The sequence below is a fragment of the Canis lupus genome, chromosome 24 (assembly GCF_003254725.2).
Source record: "Canis lupus dingo isolate Sandy chromosome 24, ASM325472v2, whole genome shotgun sequence".
Taxonomy (NCBI): Eukaryota; Metazoa; Chordata; class Mammalia; order Carnivora; family Canidae; genus Canis; species Canis lupus.
Window position 1 is genome coordinate 20,410,385 of NC_064266.1, and position 15,063 is coordinate 20,425,447.

Sequence of the window (15,063 nt, forward strand, 5' to 3'; positions counted from 1 at the left end):
AACAAAGTGTTTTGACATGGGTGCCATTTAAAATGTTACATACAAGGATGTCTGGGTGGCTCAGCGGTAAGCATCTGCCTTTGGCTCAGGGTGTGATCCTGGTCCAGGAATTGAATCCTGCATCGGGCTCCCTGAGAGGAGCCTGCTTCTCCCTCTAGGTCTCTGTCTCTCTTTGTGTGTCTCTTGTGAGTCTGTGTGTTTATTGTGAATAAATAAAACTTTTAAATAAACAAACATAAAATGATATATATAGAGATTTAAAAAATAATGTAATACTTTTATCCTTATATAACCATAATTGATTAGTATTGGGATATGTAACCTGTCGATCACTGCACAACTTCTCAAATGTTGGCATAAATTGGACACCAATAGCTTCATTTCCTTTTCAACTTTTATTTTATTTTATTTTTATTTTTTATTTATTTATTATGATAGTCACAGAGAGAGAGAGAGGCAGAGATACAGGCAGAGGGAGAAGCAGGCTCCATTCAGGGAGCCCGATGCAGGACTCGATCCCGGGTCTCCAGGATCGCGCCCTGGGTGAAAGGCAGGCGCTAAACCGCTGCGCCACCCAGGGATCCCCAACTTTTTTTTTTTAAGATTTTTTTTGTTTATTCACAAGAGACACACAGAGACAGAGAGAGAGAGGCAGAGATACAGGCAGAAGGAGAAGCAGGAAAAAAAAAAAAGGAAGGAGAAGCAGGCTCCCTGGGCCGAAGGCAGGCTCTAAACTGCTGAGCCACCCAGGGATCCCTCCTTTTCAACATTGATTTTTGTATAGTGTTTGCTTTTTATCATAGCAACGACTGAAAACCCAGCTTCACAAAAATGTAGTGCAATCTAATGTTGAAACTATGAGCTACCTCAAGCTAATAGTATGCTCTGTTTCTGGTGGATATCGGGTGTTGATTGGTATTTCCTTCAAAAATTGAAAATTTCATATAGCCTCTATGAACTTGCTGAGGTGCCATGGCACACCTTTTGGGAACCAGAAAGTTTAAGTATTGATATTTGTGTTACCACATGTAGAGGATGCTAGGTGGCTTAGTGGTTGAGCATCTGCCTTTGGCTCAGGTAGTGATTCCAGGGTCCTGGGATCGAGTTCCGCATCAGGCTCCCCAGAGGGAGCCTGCTTCCCCCTCTGCCTAGGTCTCTGCCTCTCGTGAATAAATAAGTAAGTATTAAAAAGAAAAAAGAATTAGGCTGGAAATCAGAACATGTGGATTCTAATTCAAACTCTAAAAGTAATTAACCTTAACAGTCTTTTTAACCAATCTAAGGTATTTGCTTATCTGTACAAATGAGATAATCCTGCTTTCCCGGACTTTCTCAGAGTTGATGTGAGGATCAAATAAATTATATATAGAAATGTACTTTGGAGGCTGAAATTCTGTTTAACTGTAGGATATTTATATGGAAAAGGATATGATAAAGTAACAGGTTATTTTATTTTAAAGATTTTATTAGAGAGAGAGAGCGCGCGCATGAGTAGAAAGGAGAGGGAGAAGCAATCTCCTCGCTGAGCAGGGAGCCCGATGCAGGGCTTAATCCCAGGACCCTGAGATCATGACCTGAGCCGAAGACAGACACTTAACCAACTGAGCCACCCATGCACTCCTAAAGTGATAGGTTATCTAGAGTCATAAAAAAGGTTTCACAATTCAGAAGAAGGAGGTAGTTAGGAAAAGCTCCCAGGAGGTATTTTCAGGCCCTGAATGGAAGGAGGATTTGAGTAGGTGTAGGTGGAAGTGGAGAAGGGGGAGGTATGATTTAGAATGCACAAGATAAGGAAATAGGAAGAAATGAGTGAAATGTTTCATGTGGAAGATACTGAGTGACCATACTTGGGAGGTGAGCTTGGAAAGGGAGATTATACTGAGTGACCATACTTGGGAGGTGAGCTTGGAAAGGGAGATTAAATTGGTGGTCACCTGGAAAAGATCATCTCTGCATTTCCTTCCAGTCTTAAAAGTTAATGTATATCTCTTCAAGGTTATTGGGAGTTATTGATGGTTTTGAGTTAGGGGCTGACAAGATTGTTTTCAGCTCAGTCTTTTCCTAATTGTACTGTATATTTTACTATAATTATATAGATGATTATAAGTATAGATGAAATCCATTCATAAACACTTTAAATTTTTAAATTTCTCCCACCTATTTAAGACAGAATAGTTGCATTGATCATATTAAATTTAAGTCACTTGCCTAGTCTATCACAAGCCAGCTTTGTAAGTTTATAGATTTTAAGGATTCTATAAAAAATTTTTTTTTTACTTAAACCGGCAGTTGAGAAATAGTGATTTAGTAGAAATTGGGATAGATTGATGGTTAGTTCCCGGAGGGTAGAAAGATCTCCCAGATGCTCCAGCAGATCACAGAGATCTGATAGTTGAAGCGAAAAGAGAAAACTTCTGATCAGCCTGCTTCTCAGTAAGTGTACTGAGTTCTAATAGCAAGGCTAAGAGCTGTGAATTGAATTAGATGTGGACTGTGGTAGTCTCTATTAGCACCAGTTTCCATTTATTGTCCACTTTCAACTGGCCCCCATTTTAACTTGGGTATTTATGTTACAACAGTTCTTCAAAGCAAGCTTAAATTCAGAAACATTTAAGTGCTTTTCCCAAAACTGCATAGCTGCAAAGCCAGATTTTGAAGATGGTCTGTATCCAAGACCTGCTTGCTTGTGTTCTGTACCAGGTGCTTAGGACTTAAGGAAAGGTTAAAAGATTTTGCGGTATGGTTTGGTAGTTCCTTGACCTGGATTATCAACCTAGGAAGTATCTAAGAATAGCAGTCTAGCTCTATTCTTAAGATTCTGATTCAGCAATTCTAGGTGGGACCTGGGAATCTGTATGTTTAAAAATCAAGGTGACTGTTGATCATGAGGTTTAGTAGCCACTTATCTTTTTGATGAAGAGATGATACATACTTACAGCAATTTCTAAGAATCACATGCAATGTATCAGTAGTCTAAGGTGACTGACACCCTAGGAAAGACCTGCATAGTCTAGGGTAGCAGACATGGGCCATGTGTGGCTATAAGGTTTGGGATATATTTTGTTAAACATACTAATTTTGTTTGTTTTTTCACTTTTTTATTTTTAAAGATTTTATTTATTCATGAGAGACACAGAGAGCGAGCAAGGCAGAGACACAGGCAGAGGGAGAAGCAGGCTCCGTTCAGGGAGCCTGATATGGGACTTGATCCCAGGACTCCAAGATCATGCCCTGGGCCAAAGGCAGGCACTAAACTGCTGAGCCACCCAGGGATCTCCATCTTTTCACTTTTTTTTTTTTTAAAGATTTTATTATTTATCCATGAGAGAGAGAGAGAGAGGCAGAGACACAGGCAGAGGGAGGAGCAGGCTCCATGCAGGGAGCCCGACGTGGGACTCGATCCCAGGACCCCAGGATCATACCCTGGGCTGAAGGCGGCGCTAACCGCTGGGCCACCCGGGCTGCCCTCTTTTCACTATTTTAATGTGGTTACTAGATCATTTAAAATACGCACGTGGCTTGCATTGTATTTCTTTTGGACTAACACTATTTTAGATTATTTAGAAGGAAGGCTTTGTGGAGGAGATAGAGTTGGACCAAAGCCTTCCTCAGAAGAATGAAAAGGATTTCTGAATGAGAACAGATGTAGAAATAATGGTTGTGGACAAAGGAACATGGAAGATCTACTCATGGGACTCTGTAGAGTGGTCTTTTTTAAATGGAGGAAAGGGTTCATTTATAGAAATATTGGTGATGAAACTAGACCGATATTATGGATTATGTCCCAACCGATTCAGAATATATATATTCTTGTTGGTCATTTTTACCCATAATGAAAGCCTTAGAAAACTTAATTTGCCCATTGGCACAAAGCCAGCAGGTAATGAATGTGCAATTCATGTTAGGCAGTCTGACTTCAAGGCCACATTTAACCCATAAAGTTATGCTGCACAAAGATGGTTTGGGTATCCCTGCTGTTGGTCCTGACTTCTTTCCCCTTGTAGGGTGGGGACTTTTTTTGGTTTTTCTAGATTTTATTATTATCTTTTAGAGATGGGGAGAGAGTATACACAGAGGAGGGGCAGAGGGAGATAATCCCAACAGACTGCAGTGAACACAGAACCTGAGGCAGGGTTCAATCTCCCAACTGAGAGCATGACCTGAGCCAAAACCAAGTATCGGACGTTTAACCAATTGAGCCACCCAGCCTCCCCTAGGGTGTTTATAGACTTAGAGGAAGGAATGGAAAGAGCTCATGCTTTATCCTAATTGACAAAGAGATGTTTACAAGATATGTCTCAGTATTACCATACACATTCCTAGTTTTTTGTATAGTTTTAAAAAGTTAATATACTAAGATTAACAACTGGAATTAAATGCTGGTTCTGCAGAGGTCTGGTGTTTGGGATGAAAGTCTTTTTTTTCTTTCAATTCAACATTTGCTTAGTACCTACAGAATACCTGGCACAGGGCTAGGAGAAGGGGTTCAGAGATGAGACTGACACATATCCTTCCTTCAAAGAACTCCTAAGTAAGCCATTTATGAATTACACTACATAATGAAATACTTGGAAATCATTTCACTGATACTTTTACCCTTTTAGCCAGTAAAGAAGAAGAAAATCAAGCGTGAAATAAAGATTTTGGAGAATTTACGAGGCGGTCCCAATATCATCACACTGGCAGACATTGTAAAAGACCCTGTGGTGAGTATAGTAGGCGCTGGCAAGGCCCACTAGGGCTGAGGTGGTGTTTGACCCATAGCACAACTGGCCTCTATTTTCCCCCCTCTACCGTTAAGTCCTGCTTTAAAAGTGCTTAATCAGTTATACCATTTAACTAGCTTGGGTCTTTCTTTCGAAGAGACCTCCACCCACAGACTATTTCTTATTCTTCTAGGCTAAGAGACTGATAGCACTGGAAACTGAAATGTGTTAATCCATTTTGCAAACTCAGGTCCGATGCCGATGGGCGATGGGCGCATTGTCGGGCTGCCTAGAGCCTGGTGAGACTTCAGCTCCATGTCTTCTGTTTGAAATCCATCCCAAAAATGACCTAAGTGTGGTGGTGATCAGAGTGGGGAGGGCTTGTAGCGGTAGAGGGTTTCCTACTACTGAGGCGAGGACTACTAAATTCACCACGTAGTATCTGCAAACATTGCGCCCACTAAAGCTGCCAGGGCTGTTGCTAATGTGTGTTTTCTTTTTCTTTCCCCTAGTCACGAACCCCTGCCTTGGTTTTTGAACACGTAAACAACACAGACTTCAAGGTATAATATATAACCAACCATTTCAAGGTGTTGGGGTTTTAGACCACATAGAAAGCCTCTTAGTGATGTTACCGTTAGAAGAGCTTCCTTCTAACTTAATTAAAAAGAGCTTTTCATCCTTACAGTGCTAAGTTTTCAGGTAGAGAAACTACTGTACAAGCAGTGTCTGCTTTTAACATCTTGGTATTTTGCTCTTTCATTCATTTGGGGCTCCTTAATTACCAATACATTTACTTTTCACCATGTTTACCATTCATTTGACAGATTATACAGATGTCAAACCTAATAAAAGGCCACAACACATGTTTAGTCAGGCTCTGGCTGTAAGGCATTTCACTTTAAAACAACTATATTCAAGAAGGAATGTATTGTGTATGTACAAGCAAAGACTGCTTATTCCTTGGGATTCCTCAGAAACTCTGGGCTATAGATCTTAAAAAGAAGGGGGTGGGGGGAGATGCAAAAGGGTAGTATAAATTCTGGTATTAAAAAAAAAATTCTGGTATAATACAGACCTCTACAACAACAGATCTCTGACTTCCACCCCATTCAGTGGCCTGCTTATTTGAAACATTCTCAATTCCAGTATAGCAGAGGAATGTGGGCACTCTCTTGGTTTACAAGCTGTAAAGGTATTTGACTTGGCCTTGGTACCAGTCTAGGATTAAGAACGTTATATATCAATAAATGGGTGAATCCTGTGAATCACTTGCTGAGAGGAGGAAAAAGGGAAAAAACTGTTTTAGAATCAGAATGATAACTTCAAGGAAAACTGTCATAGGCTCTCACTAAACATTTAACAATATGTAGATATTTAAAAATCTGCAACTTTTTGGAACCTGGAAAGGATACATGATAGTCATTTGGAGTTAACTTTCAAATTGGGACAGGAATAGTTCTGTTAAATTGACAGATTTCTCAGCAAGCCATCTTGCATACCCACTAGTGATCCACAGTGCTTATAATGTAAGCCAAAGATGGGTTAATACCTTACTGAGGCCAAAATGCCTTGTATGAAAAGGTCTGGAGATAAATGAAAAGCAGAGTAAATTACAAATGTGTAACATTAATGCATGTTACATATATAAATTGGTATATTCCCAACAGTGCATTATAGCTTGAGCAACACAAGTTTAAATAAGTCTTCACTTTTACGTATAGGATTAAAAACCCAAAGTATCTCTTTTAAAAAGCATATTTTCTGTTGGAGAAGCAGAGACTGGTGAACAGACAGACCTTGGAACAGTGTCAAATGAGCCAAGTCTTAGTTTGAATTACTACAAAGATGAGAATTGCCTTCCCATCAGCATTATTTCATGGCTCAAATGTTGCATTTGTCTTTAACAGCAATTGTACCAGACGTTAACAGACTATGATATTCGATTTTACATGTATGAGATTCTGAAGGTAAGGGAACCTGAAAATACTAAATATCTTTAGTTTGATCTTCCTTTTGTTAAATAGTCCAATTAACTGGAAAAGCCAGTGACCTTTGAAAGTATGTTAAAAGAAGGAGCCTCTCGGGGGATCCATGGGTGGCTCAGTGGTGTGGCACCTGCCTTCGGCCCAGGGCGTGATCATAATCCTGGAGTTCTGGGATGGAGTCCCACATTGGGCTTTCTGCATGGGGCTTGCTTTTCCCTCTGCTTGTGTCTCTGCCTCTCTGTCTCTCTCTGTGTCTCTCATGAATGAATAAATCTTGAAAAAAAAAAAAAAAGAAGAAGGAGCCTCTCCATATAAGATTTAATAAGTTAATAGCATCAGAACCCTTGTGGTTTTATGGAATAGAGTCTAGTAGGAATGTGATTTAGAAACATTTAAAAGTGAGCTGATACTTTAAAAAATATTTGTAATCTCTGTTGTGCTCCTATGAAAGTTACAATTAAATTATCAAAACTTACAAAAATTTCTGATATGCTGGTTTCTGGTATATGTTATTTTACTTAAAATTCAACAAGTAAAACAGTAAACTAACGCAGGCCTCAAAGGGTCATTGTCCGAAGGATTATGTAAATCTCTGCTTAGAGATTGCTGATTTAGAGTGGACTTTGACTTCTAAAGTGGGATCACTATCTTGCTCCTGGTAAGCATTAAGATCAGCATTATAGATGAGAAAATTGCTAAGAGGTGGCTGAAGTTTCTTACCAAATGAGGGTGGCTATAAAGCCTGCATTTGAACCTTAATAGTGCCCTAAAGAGACTATGCCAGAAGAGATATTTGATCTTTCCATTGGCTCATGCAATATTGTGGCAAGCAGGACCTCACAAAGTTAGGGATATACTTTTCTAGTCCTGGGAACCATAGGAACCCAAGTTGCCCTTCAGGAAGGACAAAAACTTGGCCAGTAAAAAAAAAAAAAAAATTGGCTAGTGACATCCGCTGGCTTTGAAGGCTGGGATTAGCAAACCCCAAAGGTTATGCTACTCAGTTCACCTTAGTTTGAGATTGGACATGGTTTTCAAATCTGATTTGATGTCATAAATCAGGTAACATGGACAAATTTTTGGCTTTGTGAGCCGTAGGGTCTTTCTCACGCTACTCAGATCTGCTGTGGTAACACAAAAGCAGCCAGAAACGATATGCAAACAAATAGGTATGGCTGGGTGCCAATAAAACAGTATTCATGAAAATAGGCAGCAGGCCATAGTTGGCCAATGGGCTACGGTTTGCCAACCTCTATTGTGGACTCTTAACTCGTAGAAGATTATTGTTCTTTGAATGAAAGGTTTGTAGTACAGACCAGTTTTCTTCTGAGTGTCCTATGTTTGTGAAAATAATCCAGCCTTTGGGTAAGTGGGAGAGATTGGCAGTGATGTGCTGCACACTGGGTGTTTTTTAACAGAAACAATGTTGAAACAACAGGTAGGAACAGAACGTGAAGTTCAGAGACTTGAGTTTGCTTGACTCTAGGATCTTGAACAGGTCTCTGAAGAATAACATGGGAGTGATTGTCCTAACTCTGACTCCCATGGGTATTGTGAGGCTAGGAAAACTATAGAGGAAAAAGTTAGAAAGCTTTAAGACTATCACTCCAGCACACTAACTCTTTCTTTCTTACCTATTCCTCCTACAGGCCCTGGATTATTGTCACAGCATGGGAATTATGCATAGAGATGTGAAGCCCCATAATGTCATGATTGATCATGAGCACAGAAAGGTAAAGTGATAGACTGCCAAGTGTTTTTTATTAGTATGATAGAGTTATCACCTCATCTTCAACACTTTATTCCTAGCATCTGTCATAATCACTGGTACCTATTAAGCACTTGATAAACATTTGCTAAGTGAATGAACTCGTTTACAAATCAGAATGTTGAAATCAGTATTCCTATGGCTAAGAATACTATCAAGAAGGAAACAGATGGGCAGCCCAGGTGGCTTAGCAGTTTAGTGCGGCCTTTGGCCTAGGATGTGATCCTGGAGACCCGGGATCGAGTCCCATGTCAGGCTCCCTGCATGGAGCCTGCTTTCTCCCTCTGCCTGTGTCTGTGCCTCTCTCTCTGTCTCTCATGAATAAATAAATAAATCTTTAAAAAAATAAAGAAGGAAACAGATTTGGTGTACCTGGCTGGCTCAGTCAGTAGACCATGCAATTCTTGATCTCGGGGTTGTGATTTTAAGCCCCACCTTGGGCATAGAGATTACTTTAAAAAAAAAAAAAAAAAAGAAGGAAGGAAACCAATTAGTGGACAAAACATTAGCTTCAGGCAGGAAAGCTGGCTTCTGGTTTCATTTATTAAATAACTAGTCTCTTGGGGAAACTGCCTTCTCCTCATTTGCTTCCTTTTTCTTACTTATACAATGGGTATAATAATATTGCTTTGTGTACCACTAGGTTATTGTGAGAATTAAGTATACCTAATTATACTTCATTAAAAAAAATTTAATTTATTACATAATTGTAATGTAGATAAGATACTCAGAAAATGTTGCTGCTTATTAATAAGTGTCATGAGGCCCCTAAACTCTACAGATGCTTTAATAGACTTGCACTGACCACATGGCTTTATAGTCCATTTTTTAAGGTTACCAAGCCCACCTTTTGTAGGCAGTGATGGCTATCCATTATAGACTTTGGGGACATAGTTGATTTATTCATCAGTTAATATTCTTTTAGACTCAAACTATATAATACGTATTGTTCAAGAGACTGGGGATGTATGTGTGAGACAAATAGACAAAAAAATTCTTGTCCATAGCAAGCTTGTATTTGTGGGAGGCTGGTGGGATAGAAAGTTAAGTGATGTGGAAGAGCGGCTCCTGGATGGCTCAGTCTGTTAACCCTCTGCCTTCAGCTCAGGTCATGACCTCAGAGTCCTGGGATTAAGCTCTGCATCAGGCTCCCTGCTCTGAGGGAAGTCTGCTTCTCTTCTCCCTGTGCCTCTCCCCAATTCATGCACGCACATGTGCTTGCTCTCAGATTCTTATTAAAAAAAAAAAAAAAGTCGGGGTGTTTGAGTGGCTCAGTTGGTTGAGCATCTGCCTTCAGCTCAGGTCCTGGGATCAAGCCCTGTAAGGGGCTCCCTACTGAGCAAGGAGCCTGCTTCTCTTCCCTCTACCAGCTGCTCCCCAGTTTGTGCTCTCTCTGTGTCAAATAAAATCTTAAAAAAAAAAAAGTAATGTGGAAGAAAAGTAAATCATGAATAGGGAATGGTGGAGGGTGTTGTGGTTTTAAGCAAAGTTGTAAAGGGAAGGTTTCTTTGGGAAGGTGACATTTTTAACGACACTTTGAGGGAACCAGCCATGTAATCTCAAAAACAAATGTGTCCCAGATAGATGAAATCTCAGGTGCAAAGGCCCTAAGGCAAGAAAGCGCATGGCATGTTGGAACAAATAAAATTAACAGGGAGGAGAGGAATGAAATGAGATCTGCAAGGTAAAGAGAACCAGATCATGTAAAACCTAAAGGTCATTGCCAGGCCTTTTTTTCTGAAGGTGCAGAGCTTTTTTATGCAAGGTTTGAGCAGAGGGTTGACATTCTCCTATTTTTAAAAATTCCTTACACATTTATTAGAACAATTAAAATAGTGGCAGTACCACATGTTGGCAAGGATGCAGAGAAACTCAGTCTCATGCATTGCCAGCAGGAACATGAAGTAGTACAGCCATTTTGAAAAATGTCAGATTGGGGTGCCTGAGTGGCTCAGTCAATTGGGTGTCTGACTTCAGCTCAAGTCATGATCTCAGGGTCCTAGAATCAAGCCCTGAATCAGGCTCTCTGCTCAGTGGGGAGTCGTCTTCTCCCTCTGACCCTCCCGAACTCAAGCTGTCTTCCTCTCTTCTCAGATCTTTTTTTTTTTTTAATTTTCATTTCATTTTATTTATTTCTTTTTAAGATTTTATTTATTCATGAGAGACAGAGAGAGGCACAGACACAGGCAGAGGGAGAAGCAGACTTTACGCAGGGATCTTGATGTGGGACTCAATCCTGGGTCTCCAGGATCAGGTCCTGGGTTGAAGGTGGCGCTAAGCCACCCAGGCTACCCTCAAATCTTTTTCTTTTCTTTTCTTTTTCTTTTTTTTAAGGCACCTGGGTGGCTCAGTCAGTTAAGCATCTACCTTTGGCTCAGGTCATGATCCCAGGATCCTGGATTGAGTCGTGCATTGGGCTCCCTGCTCTATGGGGAGCCTGCTTCTCCTCCTTTCTCTGCCCGCCACTCCACCTGCGTGTGCTCTCTTTCTGTGTCAAAAAAATAAGTAAAATCTTTTTTAAAGAAAAAAATGCCAGACTGTTGTTTTTTGGTTTGTAGGTTTCTTAAAACGCTGTCATGTATACTAAACAATCCCAGGAATATGGCATTTATCCCAGAGAAGCTAAAACTTAGGTCCACACGAAAATCTATACATGAACACAACTTTATTTGTAATAGGTCAAAATTGGGAAAAGCCCAAATGTCCTTCAATGAGCAAATGGTTGAATTGTGGTATAGCTATACCATGTCATTTTATTACTATGTAGTATTCTTCAGCATTAAAAAAGAAAGAACTAGGGGTGCCTGGCTGGCTCAGTCAGTAGAGCATGCAACTCTTGGGCTTGGAGTTGTAAGTTCAAGCCCCATGTTGAATGTAGAGATTACTTAAAATATTTTGGGGCTCCTAGGTAGCTCAGTTGGTTAAGCATCTACCTTCAGCTCAAGTCATGATCCCAGGGTCCTGAGTTGGAACCCCAAGTAGAGTTTCCAGCTCAGCAAGGAGCCTGCTTCTGCCCCTCCCTCTGCTTGTGCTCTCTTGCTTGCTCTCTCCTCCAAATAAGTAAGTAAATAATTTTTTTAAAGATTTGAAAAAATCTTTTAAGAAAAGGAAGAACTGGGACACCCTGGGTGGCTCAGTCAGTTAAGCATCCGATTTGGCTCAGGTCCTGATTTCAGGGTTGTGAGATTGAACCCCGTGTCAGGCTCCACACTCAGCACCAGTCTGCTTGGATATTCTCTCCCTCTGCTCCTTCTGCTTGCATGTATGCGTGCTCTCTCTCTCTCTCTCAAATAAATACATAAATCTTTAAAGAGATAAAGGAAAGAACTAGTGATAATGCACAACTTGATGGATTTCATGCTGAGTGAACAAAAAGCAGTGATAAAAAGTTCCACCAATGAGTCCATTTTCAAAATGACAAAATTAGGGCAGCCCCGGTGACTCAGCAGTTTAGCACTGCCTTCAGCCCAGGGTGTGATCCTGGAGACCCAGGATCGAGTCCCATGTCGGGCTCCCTGCATGGAGCCTGCTTCTCCCTCTGCCTCTGCTTCTATGTCTCTCTGTGTGTCTCTCATGAGTAAATAAATAAATAAAATCTTAAAAAAATAAAAATAAACAAAATGACAAAATTGGGGCTTGAAAACAGAGAGGTTGCCCCAGGGGTTAGGTTAGGAAGTGAGGGGAGGGGGATAGCACAAGGGACATCTCTGGTGATGAAACAGTTCTGTATCTTCTTGAGTTATAGGAATCTGTGCATTGATAAAGTTATAAGAACTACATGCATGCATGTGCGTAAAACTGGAAAAAAAGATCTGTAGTTATACAAGATGTTACCATTAGGGGAAATTGGGTAAAGAATACACAGAACATCTCCAACTTAGTGTGATTTTATAATCATTTTTAAATGAAAAGCTTTTGATTTGTAGAGAACAGGTAGAGGGCAGAAGTGAAAGCAAAGAGACCAGTTAGGAAAAAAGGCTATTGTGGAAGTCAGACAAGAGGTGGTGATGGCAGTGGATGTGATGCTTATGGTCAGAATAGGGTACGGCAAATTCACAAATTTGCAGTGGAGTATAAGGGAAATAAGAATCCAGGGTGAAAATTCTTGGCCTGAATGAAAGGATGAATAGAATTATCTTTAGTTGAGAAGGGAGAGGCTGGGTAAAAAGTAGGTTTGCAGGAATAATCAAAGTTTAGTTTTGGGGCACCCAGGTGGCTCAGTTGGTTGAGTATCTGCCTTTAGCTCAGGTCATGATCCCGGAGTCCTGGGATTGGGCCCCAAGTCAGGCTTCCTTGCTTAGTGGGGAGTCTGCTTCTCCTTCACCCTTCCCTTGCTCATGTTCCCCCTCCTTCTCTCTCAAATAAATAATTTTTAAAAGGTTTAATTTTGGTCTGTTAGACAATTGCAAGAATCAGTTGGCAGGAGGCACAGGCTAGAGAGTATATGTGGAAAAGGCTGAGATGATGGGACACCTGAGTGGCTCAGCAGTTGAGCTTCTGTCCTTGTCTCAAGGTGGGATCCCAAAGCTGCAGGATCGAGTCCCGCATCGGACTCTCTGCATGCAGCCTGCTTCTCCTCCCTCTTCCTGTGTCTCTACGTCTCCGGTGTGTCTCTCATTAATAAATAAATAAAATATTTACCAAAAAAAAAAAAAAAAGGCTGAGATCCTATTTGTGAAGCCACAGACCAGAAATGGTCATCTGGGAGTACCTGTTGATACAAAAAGGTCAAAGAGAACTCTGAAACACTAATGTTAAAGGGGTAAAAAGAAAAAGGATACAACGATTATGTTTTCTTTGTAACTTTTGTTACATTTCCCTTCTTTACTGAAACAAGGAAAACATGTACCTAGTTAACAGTGAACTTACAGAAATGGTGTCAGAGTGGTCAGGCACTACTCAAGCCCTACTGCTCATTCTTCAGATCATGGTCATGCTTTGCACAGTGGGCAAATAAGGTTGCCTCTCGGTCTTGTTTACTTCTTTTTCTATTTTGAGGATACATTTTGATGAGAGCTTTTGGTTTGGCTTTTCCCTTCATTTGCTCAGCAAAATTTTTTCAGCTTTTATCTATCTATCTTTGGGAGAGAGAGATTGGGGGGAGGAGCAGAGAGAGAGGGACAAGCAGACTCTGTTCTGAGCACAGAGCCTGACGCAGGGCCTGAGACCAACACCCGAGCCAAAATCATGAGTCAGATGCCCAGCCAACTGAGCCACCCAGGTGCCCCACAAATATTTTTCTTGTATGTATTGGGCATCATGCTGAATTGTAAAAATTGCAGAAGTGAATTACACATTCTTCCCTCAAGGAACTTACAGTGTATAATTTAAAAAGAAAGGTAGAAAACAAATATAAAGAGTTGTGATTCTGGGGGCAGCCCGGGTGGCTCAGCAGTTTAGTGCCACCTTCAGCCCAGGGCCTGATCCTGAAGGCTCCCTGCATGGAGCCTGCTTCTCCCTCTGCCTGTGTCTCTGCTTCTCTCTCGCGCGCGCGCTCTCTCTCTCTCTCTCTCTCAAATGAATAAATAAAATCTTTTTAAAAAAAAGTTGTGATTCTGTTAAACATATTTGAGGGTCGGGGCTAAAGGCAAGGGTTGGTTCTACTTGGATAATTAGAAAAGACTTGAAGGGCTAACTTGAATATCTCAAAAGATGGGGATATGTTTATTTAGGAGTCTAAGTTGGACAATTGAAGACATTCTAGTTAGAGGAGCAGTTCAAGAAATTGTGCAGAAGCGCAAATTGAGATTTTTTTTTTTTCAGTAACTGTAAGTCTTACTAGAGCACAGGAACTAAATCATGGAGACCCTATATGCCAAGCCAAAAAGTTTGATTTTTTTTTTCTTTAAGGATTTTATGTATTTATTTGAGAGAGAGAAAAAGCTTGAGCTCAAGCGAGGGGAGGCAGAGGGAGAAGCAAACTCTCCCCACTGAGCGGGTAGCCTGATGTGAGGCTGGATCCCAGGACCCTGGGATTATGACCTGAGCCAAAGGCAGATGTTTAACTGAGTCCCCCAGATACCCTAAGAAGTCTGGTTTTCATTTTAAATGCACTAGGTAGTCACTGGAAATATTTCCATAAGAGAGTATTATGGCTGCTATTTTTTTTTGTTTTTTTTTTGTTTGTTTGTTTGTTTTTATGGCTGCTATTTTTTAAGAGTATTCTGATGGCAGTGTGAGGGGTAGCTTGAAAGATAAAATTGCTCATGATTCTATTTTTCTTTCAGCTACGACTAATAGACTGGGGTTTGGCTGAGTTTTACCATCCTGGCCAAGAATATAATGTCAGAGTTGCTTCCCGATACTTCAAAGGTCCTGAGCTACTTGTAGACTATCAGGTGAGAAGAGAAGAGCAGATAAAATTTCAGTCCTACGTTTTACACTTGAAAAATGTCATTTTTGTGCTTTTGAGTAGGCCATTTATGCACATACATGGCTGGCCCTCTCATAGGAGTGTAAAATATGGAACACTTCATCCATCATAACTTGTGTTATTTTTATTGTCATGATGTTGGGAGAAGAATAAATCTACATTTGATCTGACTGAAGAGAAAGTACACCAACGATACTTTTTCTAATCAGAAATTCCAAAGCTAGTTTG

The 15,063-nt window shown here is 40.6% G+C and overlaps 1 protein-coding gene across 3 annotated transcripts in view; it reads left to right on the top strand.

Moving 5' to 3' along the window:
- The window catches only part of CSNK2A1 (casein kinase 2 alpha 1), a 57,857-nt gene that overhangs the window by 34,452 nt on the left and 8,342 nt on the right, over nt 1–15,063 (top strand). For all 3 annotated transcript variants that reach the window (XM_025469603.3, XM_025469604.3, XM_049100655.1), the window contains 5 exons: nt 4,605–4,706; nt 5,219–5,269; nt 6,617–6,676; nt 8,344–8,427; nt 14,690–14,800. In XM_025469603.3, the coding sequence (XP_025325388.1) occupies nt 4,605–4,706; nt 5,219–5,269; nt 6,617–6,676; nt 8,344–8,427; nt 14,690–14,800 (408 nt within the window). The remainder of the gene's footprint in view (nt 1–4,604; nt 4,707–5,218; nt 5,270–6,616; nt 6,677–8,343; nt 8,428–14,689; nt 14,801–15,063) is intronic.